This window comes from Pleurodeles waltl, chromosome 3_1, assembly GCF_031143425.1.
Source record: "Pleurodeles waltl isolate 20211129_DDA chromosome 3_1, aPleWal1.hap1.20221129, whole genome shotgun sequence".
Lineage (NCBI taxonomy): Eukaryota > Metazoa > Chordata > Amphibia > Caudata > Salamandridae > Pleurodeles > Pleurodeles waltl.
The window spans coordinates 1,750,138,516-1,750,152,312 of NC_090440.1; the positions used below are offsets into that span (position 1 = coordinate 1,750,138,516).

The following is a 13,797-nucleotide window of genomic DNA, read 5'->3' on the forward strand; positions in this document are numbered from 1 at the left end:
ACCCAGATTACCGGTTTAGGTCATGACACCCCTTTGGTAGGTAATCACCAAAACAAAAGACTAAAGGCGTATTTTCAATAGCTTTTTCATGGTTTAATTTAAAGAGGTGTGTGGAGGCTTGTGTAAATCAGTGTGAAGCCCATACACAAAATAAAGGTAGCCTCAAGATGCTCTATGAGTCTACTGTAACCGCTTCCCATGTCTCCATACCTCAGAAACCCTAGTTCCTCATTTCCATGGACTTTGAGGTAGAAGTTCATAGTCCTCCATGGTATTCAGTACTTTGGGCAGAAGTTGACAGCTTGATGAAACTGGCACGCTTAGTCCCTCTATACTTATTGCCCCCTGTAGTTGAACTGGCCAGATATTTTTTAAAGGAAACAGTCAAGCTCCATGGCTCACCGGAGGTGATTATAACAGATGAAAAAACCCAGTTGATTTTGGAAAAAAATATGAAAACTATTACGTACAATTAGCTTTAAAACTCAACTAGTTAATATCAAACGACTGGACAGGTTGAGAGACTCAATCATACCACAGAGCAATATTTGAGCTGCTTTGCAGCAGAACATCAAGAAGATTGTATCTCTGGGACACCTCTAGCTCAGTTTACATACAACTTTGGGCATAGCTTCCTAGGATTTTGTCCACATTTTGGTACATAAGGTTTTCCACCTTGAGTGTCAACTTAAGTATAGTTACAGGTATAATCCCTCAGCGCATTACACCAGTCAGAAGTCCATAGTCTATTAAAAGCCAAAGTATCATAAAAAAAGGTTTGCTGATTGAAAAGGAATTCCAGCACCAAACTATCTGGAAGGACAAAAGGTCTGGTTATCAACAAGCCAGTTATTTATACCTGGGAGGCATTCAAAATGTGTCCCTCACTTGGTGTGTCCTTTCTCATAGTAGAACTGCTGGATCTTGTAGCAGTCCAACGTAAACGTCTGGAAAGTTGTAAGATTTGCACCATGTTTTATGTTTCTAGGGTTCAACCAGACCAGGGCAATCAACAGAACAGAGCTCGTTTAGTAATAACAGCCCAGGGTCAACAAGAATTTGAGGAAGAGACCATTCTAAGCTCAACAATCAGAAAAGGTCTTATTTAATATGTCATAGCACAGAGGGGTTATGATGCCTCTGATAGGTCATGGGAGCCTGCCTCTTTCATACATGCCCAAGAGAATTTCTTAGAAGAGCTCCCAATATACCATCACAAAAGATAGGCTGGAGGGTAATCTTCCAGGGGTAGTACCGTGATGTTTGGACAAGTTACGGAAGTGGCATGGAATGAAAGAGCATACACGAAATAGGAACAATATAGATGCACATGGAAAGATTGCATTCAGAGACTTGAAGACTTTGGAAGACCTGACAATAGCTGTTGGGGCAGGGATACAGGTAATGATTCTTCACGGTCAGTCAGAGAAGAACAACTAATCAGAGTAATTGAGGTTCTGTATCCTGGACACTTTACGCAGTATAGCATAAAAAACTGCCTAGTAGCTACTTGGTTGTATGGTTTCCATATCCCCAGTTTGCTGATAATATCTGAGTTCTCTGTCCTTTTGATTTGTTTTCCCTGTCATTATTTTGGGCCATCTATAACTGAGCCTAATCTGATAGTGTCTGAACTTAAACTGACAGCCTCTCCTGGTGTTTTTGATCATGAGAAAGGACTCCAGGAACTCGATGGGATCACTAACAGCACTACCTATCGCAGCATCAGATCCAGACCTGCTGTCTCTCTGACATGTGTATTACCATCACTGTTCTACACTTCTTGAGAGAGAGTTGTGCAATCCAGAACTCTGAGAGACAAATCTCCAAATTTCAGTGTGTTTCTCTTCTACTATCTATCTCTCATTGCCTCCATCACAGGAACCTGTGGGTTTGAGTTCATTCAAGGCTTAATCTATGTGGATTGGTATGAGGGCCCACTAAACTAAGCCTCCCATAGGACCCACCCAGGTCATAACAGTTAACTGCTGCCCTCAGTCATTACGTACGTATCATCAGCCTGTGATACCTTACAACAATGCAACTAATTATGCTCTAAATACTTCACCATTTCCTTATGCAATGATTTCATCCAAGAGGTTTTTCATTTTCTCCTTGTGTTGGTCCTTTGGCTTCGGAAAGAGCTGAATATCTCAATCAGTTACAGAAGCATGGACAGATTGTTTTAAATATTTACATCATTCAAAGATTAAGAACAAATGAATATGCTGATAAATTAAGATGAAATTCAGCTTTTTAGGCTTCTGGAAAGAAGGCTTGCCTTCTCATTTTTTGCCCATACATACTTTGCCAGTTAACTCTGACCACTAAAATTCATCAGATTAATCCTGTGGCCTTTGAAATGTATCCTTTATGTCCCTGATCTGGACCCTCAACTTGTGTCTCAACGTCCTATAGTTATGGCTCCAGGGCAAACAGAATATGAGGTTCAATAAATTTGTGATTCTCAGATGTTTTGAGGATAATTTCAGTACTTAACCCACTGGAAAGAGTTTCCCACTTTTGAGGTTTTTTCTGGGAAGGACATTCTCCAGGCTATGCTCCTTTATGAGCTAACTGCTTCTTTCAACAACATGTCAGAATATTGCTACACCTGTGCTGAGAAGGGAGTTGAAAACTTACCATTCTCGAGTCTTTATGCTTGTGACCACTCAGAGGTGTGCTCTATAAGCTGCTTAGGGTTCAGAGTAGGAGTAGCTTCAGCGGAGTCTTGGAATGCAACACTGGGAGAAAGATATCAGATTTGGGCTCCTTCACTTCTCAAGTAAATGCCAAGATTTTCAGAAATTAATAAAGAAATAAAGTTCCCTAATTAGAAGATGAAAAAATATACATACAGGAGAACAGTCATACCCATATGTTTATCCTGTCTGTCCTAAAAGAAGGAGCTTTGGTGTTTGCCTTTTTTATTATTTCTAACTTCATCTTCAATCAAGATTCATAAGACCGCCAGGAGTCTTTCCCTCTTTGAATGTCTTCCTCATATTTGGGACCCTCTTAAGGAGACACTTGCCACCTTTTCCATATCCAGTATGGAGGAGGGGGCATAGCAGCCACTGGGGAGAGTTTTCCTTATTTGGGTTATCTAGAATGGAACAAAACAGAACATTCAAGTGTTCAGTCCTTGGCAGTTTTAAAAAAAAGATTAAACAAATATTATTCTAAAAAAATCAAGTTAAAATGTAAATCTATGTGTATGTAATGTAATGTAATAGTATATATAAGAATATTTGTTTTTATTTTGTCCAATAAATATTTGATTTTTCAAAAATGTTTGTGTTTGTGTCAAGAGCTGGATGTAATGGCAGACTTCCAATCTCAGTCAACTTTACTCCAAGGAAGGGGTGATCCTTTTCTGCAGCCACTATATGAACTGGTAGAATAACAAAAGCAGCAGGCAACTATCTCATAAAAGAAACACCAGCTGAGGAGGGAAAAGGCTGTGGTAAAAACCTCAGATGAATCAGCAGTAATAGACAACAACCACTGGAACATTGAATATTAAGGAATACTAGATGGCTAGGAAAGCATAAGAAAAATCATACAAAGGGCTAGCAACTAAGGAGAAACAGCTAAAGCATTGTGATGCACATGCCCAGTCGCTGACTACTCTTGAATAGCAAAATATGAACTGGAAGTAGAGGAGGGCAACAGGAACTGGAAATGTGCCATTTAAGCCTGGATTAACCTTGGAGCTACAATTCAGGGCACCATCTTGAGTTGGGTTCATTATATGAATCCAAGATGGCACCCATGCATATTGAACTTCAATATGGAAAGACGATGCTGCTTTCCTCATGGCGGCGCCGGAAAGTGTGTCACCGAGTCAGTCTCCATAACCAGAACTTACCAGGTGTCCACAGCAGATAAGTACAGGGCTCTGCAGCCAAAGCATCAAATTACAGGTTGGAGTTGGAAGAATAAATAAGTCTGACACCCCACCCCATACTTATGAACCTATGCCAATATTTGTAGAATTGGAGTTAGAATAGTAAATTTGAATTCCCCAGCTATATGCACATTCCACTGGGTTTTGTGGGACTAGAGTTAGGATATTACAACTCACCTGCAAACAAGTATCTGCACTTCCCTCAATGTAAGTGAGACTGGACTTAGAATATTAAATTTGACTCCTCCAAATATAAAACAATTCTTAATATTTGTGGGACTGGAGTTATAACAGTAAATTACCCCCTTTGTCCCTTAAAATATGTGCAATTTCACCAATGTTTGTTAGAATGGACTTAAAATAATACATTTGACTCCTACAAATATATGACTTTTTTCTCAGTGTTAGTGGGACTGGAGATACAATGTTAAATCAGGTTCCACCTCATCAAATATATGTACTTTAACCAATGTATGTGGGACTGGAGTTAGAATAGTGTATTTGATTCACCCGAATATATGCACTTTCCCCAAAGTTTGCAGAACTAGAGTTAGAATATTTAGTCTGATTGCCTAAAAATGTATGCTCTTTCCCCAATATTTGCGGTTTGTGAGACTGGAGTTAGAATAGTTATCTTCACCCACCTCAAATACATGCACTCCCTAACGTTTACAGGTTAGAGTTAGAATAGTAACTCTGACACCTCCCAAACATGTGTCCATTCCCTAATAATTTTTAGCCTGGACTTAGAATGGTTAATTCCTCCTCCCTCAAAATGTATGTGCACTTTCCCAAAAGTTTGAGGAGCTGCAGATAGAATAGCGAATCTGACTCTCCATTTTTATATATGCACATTCCCCAATGTTTGCAGAATGGGAGTTTGAATAGTAAATCTGCTCCCTCCTATTTATGTAATTTACCCAAATGTATTTTAATTTGAGTTAGAATAGTCGACCTCAACCCACTGATGTATGTTGTTTCTGCAAAGTTTGCTGGCTTTTAGGACTAATAGTAAATGTCACCCTTCCATCAAGTAATTTTTTCATGTTTGAAGGATTGTTTTTAATAAATTATATTATAACCTTTTTCTTTGCTCTCTTTTCATAAACATTTGAGTTTTAAAATTAGTTCCAGATGATTTTGCTATTTATAAAAGAAATTAAAAAAGTTTAGACATTTACTAACTAATATTAAAATGATTTATAATGGTACAATAATATTGAGCTCTGCAATGCAGAGAAATTATTATTTTGTTTTCTAACAGTTTATATTTATTAACAATTAAATATTAAATACTAAATTAAAATGAATATTTTCAATACTAAATTCAAATAAATATGTTTAAATCATTACAGTTTAATTATGCTATTTTTTGTAACAAAGATATAATTATGTATATTACAAAGTGATTAACATTTTGATATATTTGTTTTAAAATATTTATATTAGATTTTTTAAACATAAAACATTTTATTTTCAAAAATGTTTAATATTTAAAATATAGTTATTTTTATTTTTGCCCAAACATACTGTTTAACATTATACATGATTTAAAAATAACCATGCTTTTGTTTTAACTTTAATGAGTTTTAATTAGAATTTTTAAAGATATCTTTGAAGACTATGTGCCTGATTACAACTTTGGAGGAGGGTGTTAATCCGTCCCAAATGTGACGGATATACCACCAGCCGTATTACGAGTCCATTATATCCTATGGAACCCGTAATACGGCTGGTGGTATATCCGTCAAATTTGGGACGGATTAACACCCTCCTCCAATGTTGTAATCAGGCCCTTTGTTTTGTAGTAGATATTTTTGTCTATTGTTATTGTAAAGAACTATATTTTTGTACTACATACTTTTGTAGTACATATTTTTATACTTATAGTATTTTTGAAAGATTATATTATTGTCATAACATAGCTGGCATAGAAAATTGCTGTTTTGTAAGTAGATATGTTTGCACCAATATTTCTGTATTTAGATATGTTTATGGTCAATACTGTGACGTGCAACCATGCATGCCACATATAATCTGTACAGAAAGGGCAGACAGTACTTTATACATAAAGGGCCAGATGTACAAAACGTTTTGCATGGCGGAAACAGCGAAATTCGCTGTTTGCGGCATGCAAAACGCACATCACGATGCTCATTCCCATTTTGCGAGTCGTAATTTGGTTACAGACTCGCAAAATGGGAATGCGGCTTGCAAATAGGAAGGGGTGTTCCCCTTCCTATTTGCGATTCGCATTGCGATGCAGAATTGCTTTGTGACCGCGAACGCGGTCGCAAAGCAATTCGCAGCTAGCACCCTTATGAAGTGGGTGCTAACCCATTCACAAAAGGGAAGGGGTCCTAATGGAACCCCTTCCCCTTTGTGAATGGCTCTGAAAATATTTTTTCTATGGACCACTGCCTACTCTGAAAAAATGAAACCAAATGGTTTCATTTTCTCGAGTGTATTGCAACTCGTTTTCCTTTAAGGAAAACGGTCTGCAATACAAAAAAAAAATCTGCTTTATTAAAAAAGCAGTCAAAGACATGGTGGTCTGCTGTCTCCAGCAGGCCACCATCCCTGTGAGTGCAGGGAATCACAAGAGGGTCACAAATTGCGACCCACCTCATTAATATTAATGAGGTGGGTCTTTGCAACCCCCTTGCGATTCGCAGATGGTGTTAGAGACACCATCCTGCATATGGGTTTGCGACTCGCAATTTGCGAGTCGCAAACCCATTTCTACCTACATCTAGCCCAAAATGTTGTAATAAGAAAGATTACCAGTAAGCTGGAGGGGAAGGTAAAAAAAAGAAAATCCATTGCTGTTAATTTGTGACGGCTTCCACATTAAAGGCAGATGGGTAAGTAATGTACTTTCCATTCTTTTAGAGGTGCCAGTAATAAAGGAGAACATAAAAAGAGAAAACACACTTACCACACAAGAGGCTTCATACTGTTTCCCCAGCTTTGGTCTCAGAAATGCACTATTAGAAAAAAAACATAATAGTGTTTTATCATATCAGTACTTAGTACACAGATGCAATACAAAAAACTAACAACAATAGGGCTATACTTTGTATGCAGGCGTCTCTTTCAGAGCTATCTCCACATTTGGCACAAGTGAAGTTCACAGAAGACATTGACTGAATACTGAACTGTAGTTCTGCACAATTACCACTTTCCATTCATTAGAATTGAGGAAGAGGGCCTGATTCACATTGTTGTCTTTGAAGCAGTGCAAATTATCACTGTACACATCATATTTGCATGCTTGGGAAGACACATTTAATCAAACTTTGTCAAAGATGAGGAAGGTGCTTTTATTTGGGGGAAATAAAGCATGTTAAGGCAGATCACTTGCTAGTCTGCAAAAATACACAATCAGCATTTACAAAAATTAGGTATTAAGTGAAGGAATCAAGCAAAAAAATCCAGAGGATTCAATTATATGTGCAAACAACGTAAGGAAATAGGGCGAAAGAGCAGGAGAACTTACTTAGAACAATGTTAAGACATACAATGGGAGACATTAAGGCCCTCATTACGAGGCTGGCGGTATTCAGACTGCCAGCCTCATTGTTGCGGTTGTACCGCCGCCAAACGGAGGTCCAATAGCAACATTATGACCGTGGCAAACGTGCCTTGGTCCGACCACCGGCACCGCCAAGTTGCCACCAGCTAATGGTATGGCGGTGCCGGTGGTTGTAATCTGCCAGGGAAGTGCTGCACTAGGGATCATGAGTCCCCTCACTGCCGGCGATTACATGGCGATTTCACCACCATGTAAATACTGGTGGTGAAGGGGTGCTGGAGGCCCCATGGGGGCCCTGCACTGCCCATGCAACATGCATGGGCAGTGCAGGGGCCCGCATGGGGAGCCCCGTCATGCTTTTCACTGTTTGCATAGCTGCACCCGACGCACTGCATCATTGCCGCCGGCTCAGTTATGAGCCGGTGTCAATGTTATGGCTTGTGTCCCACAGGAAACTCCTAGTAGCCCCGGGGGTAAGATCACTGCATGGGCGGTTTTCTGACCGCATGGCTTCGATGGACAGCAAAGTCATATTGAGGGACTAAATGTTGAGGTGTTCAGCAGGAATCAATTAATGAGGGAAAAATACACAACCACCAAACAACCCTATTCACTCACGCCCCATCAACATGAGGCTCAGATCCTTCTGCACAAACACTGAACAGCAACCATGAATGTGTCTCAGAAAAGTCTCATCAAAAAAGATGCCACTGAAACAGCAGTGCAAATCAAGGGAAAAAGGTAGGAAACATTCAGACTTCAAAACGAGCTTCAGACAAAATTTGAAGTCTAATTCACAACCAACTCCTGGCAAACATCCGCCAGGGAATGCTTCAGGAGAACAATGAGGCAAAATATTAATATGTGTAGTCTGATAGACATTAAAGGCAGACATAACAAATTTACAATGCCAAACACAAAGGCCAACACATTTTTAAAAAAAACATTAATACGAGAAATGCTCAGCAACTGGGGTAAAAAAATCATCCTATATAAGAATCCTAGGCAATGAAACAAAACCCCTGTAGTCCACTACCACCAAACCAGATAACCTAAAATCCAGCCTCTATGCCAGAGACCAAAACACACAAAATATGAAACACAGACTACAGTGACAGTCAAGCACCTAAGTGAAGTAGAAGGTACACTTCTGGGAAAACAATGGAATCACACAAGGACTGACTTTTCAATTAGAGCAGTACCAAACGCTTGAGTCCAACTGTAAGCCACAGAGAAGGGGAGGTGAGCTAGATAGCAGCCAAACGAACACCAAGCTCAACCACTGCACTTCCACTGTGGAAGTAAATCCAACCATTGAAATCAGATTAAAACCATCTCAGAACAGAAACATGCATGCAAAACACACAACCATATCAGGGGAGAAGAATGTCTAAATATATACTTCATAGAAGCATGGCTCAGAGAAAAGAAATGTTGTATTATGGAAGAGTTGCTATAATAGGATCACAAAGTAATCCAGTCCATCTGCTCCTAGACCGCACCCAGCACCATGAACTCTGGTTTGTCTCACTCCCACAGATACTCCACTACAGAGCTCTGTGCCCTGAACCCCGGACACACAAACAACTGCCACCTTGCATCACCGTGCTCAACAGTCAGACCTTTCACCTGCACCCACTGCTGCTACTCCTCCACCCTAGAACAAACCACCATCACAGCTTACAAAGCCAGGTCACCCCCACCAACTGGGACCCACCCCGGATCAACTAACATGCCTCCTGCTCAATGCCAGATCTCTCTGCAAGCACGGAACCGTTTCCACCCTTGACCCCACCATAATCTTCATCACAGAGATCTGGCTCACCTCTGCTTCAGCCCCTGACATCGCAATGGCAACACCCACGGGATACAAACTGAAACACTGCTCCCGACAGACGGGGGCAGTATCTCAATCATACACATTGAATCAATCAAGTGCACCATCACCAAAGACAAAATCACACCAGTTATGGAACACATACATTTCCAGCACTGTACCGACGAAAATACCATCATCAAAAGCTCCTTCGCATACAGGCTGCCCGGGACCCTGATCCGGCCTCAGTAACGCCATCATGGAATTCATCTTCCCCTGCTCGCTATGGAATCCAAACACTACATCTTCTTGGGAGCGCTCAACCTTTACCTGGATGACTCCTCTGACCCCAACTCCACTGATCTCCCAGAAAGACTAGACAATATCGACCTCAAGCAGCTGGTTACAGACCCCATTCACAGAGCCAGGCACACCCTGGACCCCATTTTCACGTTCAGCAACAGAACAACATACAGCTACACCTTGGATCACTTCACCCTTGCCGGTCCCCCCCACACTGCCACCAACTGCACCAGTGTCCCCTTTTGCAGCTCGACCAAGGTTACCCAGCAACAATTGACCGACGCCCTCAGCACAACACAGCCAGAATGTCACCACCAGCCTAGATCAGGCAGTACAGAATTTCAACAACTGGATCACACATGCTGCTGACAATGTCACTCCAACCAAACCACCCAACCCCCACAGACCCGCCAAACATGCCTGCTGGTACACCCCGAACTCAGGTCAGCCAAACGCAGGTGCAAACACCTGGAAAGAAGATGGTGCATGAGTAAGGACCTCGCTGATAGAGACACCTTCAAAACTGCCCGCAACAACTACCACCTCCTAATCAGGGCCACTAAAAAAGAAGCCCTGACCCGCTGTATTGAAACTAGCGCCAACCAAACTAAGGAACTCTTCTCCATTGTCAGAGAGTTTACATGTCGGTTGGCCACTTTAAACTCCATCCCATCCGTGCAAGAATTCTGCAACACCTTAGCCAACCGCTTCCACAACAAAATTCAGACCATCTATAAAAACTTTGATCCCCAACCCTCCGACATCCTCAACATCCCAATGACCACCACCGCCGCCCACCCACTCACCACCTGGGAGCACCGAAATTTGAACCTCTGGAGAGACAAGATCAGCCACCAACTCGCCATCATCCTCAATGCCTCGCTAGCTACAGCCACCTTCCCCAAAGCTTGGAAACACACCAAGATCAAACTCCTCCCCAAGATACCCTCCACAGATCCCAGCGAGCTTCGGAACTACAGCCCTATCTCTCTGCTCCCTTTTCCCGCCAACACTATGGAAAAGGCCATCACCCTCCAACTTACAGAGCACCTGGAGAAAAACAACATACTGGACCCATCCCATCAGAGCCAGCCACAGCACAGAGAAAGCCCTCATCTCTGCATCAGATCATATCTGAAGCCTACTCGACAGAGGAGAATCAGCCGCCCTGATCCTGCAGGACCTTTCCACAGCCTTCAACACCATCTCACTCCACTTGCTCAATGACCGACTACGTCAGATAGGTCGTTTCTCACAGGGTGCACCCAGAGAGTCTGCCCACCATCCCCTTTCACCTTGCAAGACAAGCCCACCAAGGCTCATCCCTCACCGAACCCTCTTCAATAACTACATGACACCTCTTGTGGACATAGTCAGATCACACAACATCAATATCATCTCATACGCCCACTGCACCAGAGAGACAGTGACCCAGGCCCTCATCACTAGCCGACTAGACTACGACAATGCACTCTATGCAGGCACCACCACTGAACTAATGCAAAGACTACGGACGATCCAGAATGCAGCCACAAGTTTGATCCTCAACCTACCCAAGAGAACTAACATCACCCAGAATCTGAGGGACCTCCACTGGCTCCCAATCCAGGAAAGATGTCACTTCAAACTCCTAGCCCACATCTACAAGGCCCTCCATGACCAAGGTCCCACCTACCCTTAACCACCCTCTACACTTCCATGGACCTCTCAAGAACCTTTGCTCTGCACACCACGCCCTCATCCGAATCTCATGCATTCCACCTTGTTGCACGGGAGGACGCTCTTTCTCCCACCGAGCTGACAAAGCCTGGAACGCCCTCCCTCTCTACCTATGCACCGCACCATCACTAACCAACTTCAGGAAGGGACTCAAGACCTGCCTTTTCAACTGCAGCAAGCCCCTGGATCCCCACTCGGGTGATAAGCAGCGCTCTACAAATACCTCTTGATTGATCGAAGATACAGCACTGGCTCAATAATGGAATCACACATGGACTGACTTTTCAATTAGAGAAATACTTTAGGCTTGAGTCCAACTGTAGACCACAGAGAGTGAGGAGGTGAGCTAGATAGCAGCCAAATCAACTCCAAACTCAAACATTCCACCTCAAAAGTGGAAATAAATCTACAAATTGCAATCAGACTAACACCTGCTCAGAACAGAAACATGCTTGCAATACTCACACATGTATCAGGGAACAGGAATGTCTAATCATATTCTTCATAGAAGCATGGCTCAGAAAAAAGCAATGTACTATTATGGGAGAGTTGCTATAATAGGATCACAAAATAATCCAGAAAAACAAGGCCAGGAGGAGGTGAAGTGAGAAATTCACCATATGCAATGCACCAATAGCCAGTAAACATCATACAAATTGTTCCAATGTGTTATGACTGTTGTCACAAAACAAGATGTTTACTGGAAGTCTTTTAAGGACAGACATTCAAACTGAGGCTAGACCGTCAAACACCTGCATAGAACCTTCTGGTGATTGTGGAATACAACTCATGAAAAAAAAAACATAAAATAAACAATGGGGCAGCTTGTGCACAAGATGGAGGTCCTTAGCGCTGCCCATCTGGCGGAGGGCCCCACATACAGCCTGTCATACACTTGACCTTACTTTTCATGTAGGAACAGCCAACTTTGCAGTTACAACAGCTATGTTTGGAGCATTCATTGCATTCTGTCTCTTTAGTTTGTCATATGCATGACAAACTATAACATGTCATAGAACATAGAGCTGACCATTCAAAAGAAGAAATTAAACTCACATCCTAATCATTTGCAACAGAGTCCACAGAAAACTACCACACAAAACACACCTGAGTATTTTCAGAAACTTTGGTGGTCATTGTGACCCTACCGGTCTTCTGACTGCCAGGGCAAAACTGCTGATTTCACCGACCGACACATTATGAGTGTGGCGGGTTGGCCTCTGCCAACCCGCCACATCTCCACTCATACCAGCAGGTGAGCTGAGCTTCAGCATCTCCAACTTGGCGGTCCACAGCAGACTGCTGGCAGTATTAGGAGCTGCCTTTCTACTAGGGTTTCTGCAGCGGAAGCACCGCCACGAAAACCCTGGCGGAAAGGCTACCGGTGACAGCTACCAGTGACAGGGAATTTTTTTCCTGTCACCGGTAGACGACTCCCACCCCGTCCCCAGCAAGCACTAAAACCCTCCCACCCCCACCTCCAGGCACAGCGCCACCCTCCCACCCTCCAGGTACAGTGTCCCCCTCCCACCCTCCAGGTACAGCGTCCCCTCCCAGCATACATGCACATGCACAGACACCCACCACGCATACACTCATTCACCTACACTTACATACACGCATTTACTCACACACATCTATACTCGCATTCACCTCAGCACTCATACAGGCATTCAAGCACATATGCACACACCCATCTAAACAAGCATACACCCATGCAGACAAACACGCATACTCACACCCATCCAAACATGCATACTCACAGGCAGACAAACATGCATTCACCACAACACTCATACTTGTATACACACATGCATCCACACTTACATGCATACATGCACTCACTTCTACATTCAGGCATGCATACAACCACACATTCTCACATTCATGCACTCACGCACACAACACACACTCACACACAACACCCCCCACCCTCACACTTCCCTCCCCTATCAGACGATCAACTTACCTGGTCCAGGGAGGAGGTAGTGTGGCAGGGAACGGGAACAGGCATTTCCACCTCTGGCAGTGCCCCGCCATCAGGACACCACCACAACGTATTATTGCACATAATACGGTGGGTGGAGTCCTTCTGGCGGGGCGGGATGATGGTAGAAAATGTGGCAGAAATCCAGCAGTCCCCGTAATAGGGTGGGCGGGAGACCGCCAGCACGTCTTCTGGTGCCCGTGGCTTTGGCGGTCTTCAAGGAAGACCACCAAAGTCATAATGAGGGCCTTTGTACTGAGAGCCATGAAACTAAAAAAAAGTGTTCCAGGCAAAAGGAAAAAAAACAACTGAATGTCTCAAGGTGGTTCACAAATGACCCAGGGTGGAGCCTGCTTACATAAAGAAGAGATGCAACACGAAAGGAGTAAGACAATGTATAATATAAAGCAGAGAATACAATGGAGCAGGAGGCAAAAAGTGTGTTCTTTGTCTGTAGTATTAAAGAGCCAGACAATTGAATCCTTAGTAATGAATCTGAAATAACAACAAAAAAATGAAAAGATAAA

The 13,797-nt window shown here is 42.7% G+C and overlaps 1 protein-coding gene across 1 annotated transcript in view; it reads right to left on the reverse strand.

The window, feature by feature from the left end:
• Positions 1–13,797, reverse strand: part of UNC80 (unc-80 homolog, NALCN channel complex subunit) — a 2,774,722-nt gene that overhangs the window by 2,640,823 nt on the left and 120,102 nt on the right. Inside the window, exon 2 of the mRNA XM_069225668.1 lies at positions 6,849–6,897. Within this exon, the coding sequence (XP_069081769.1) occupies positions 6,849–6,897 (49 nt within the window). The remainder of the gene's footprint in view (positions 1–6,848; positions 6,898–13,797) is intronic.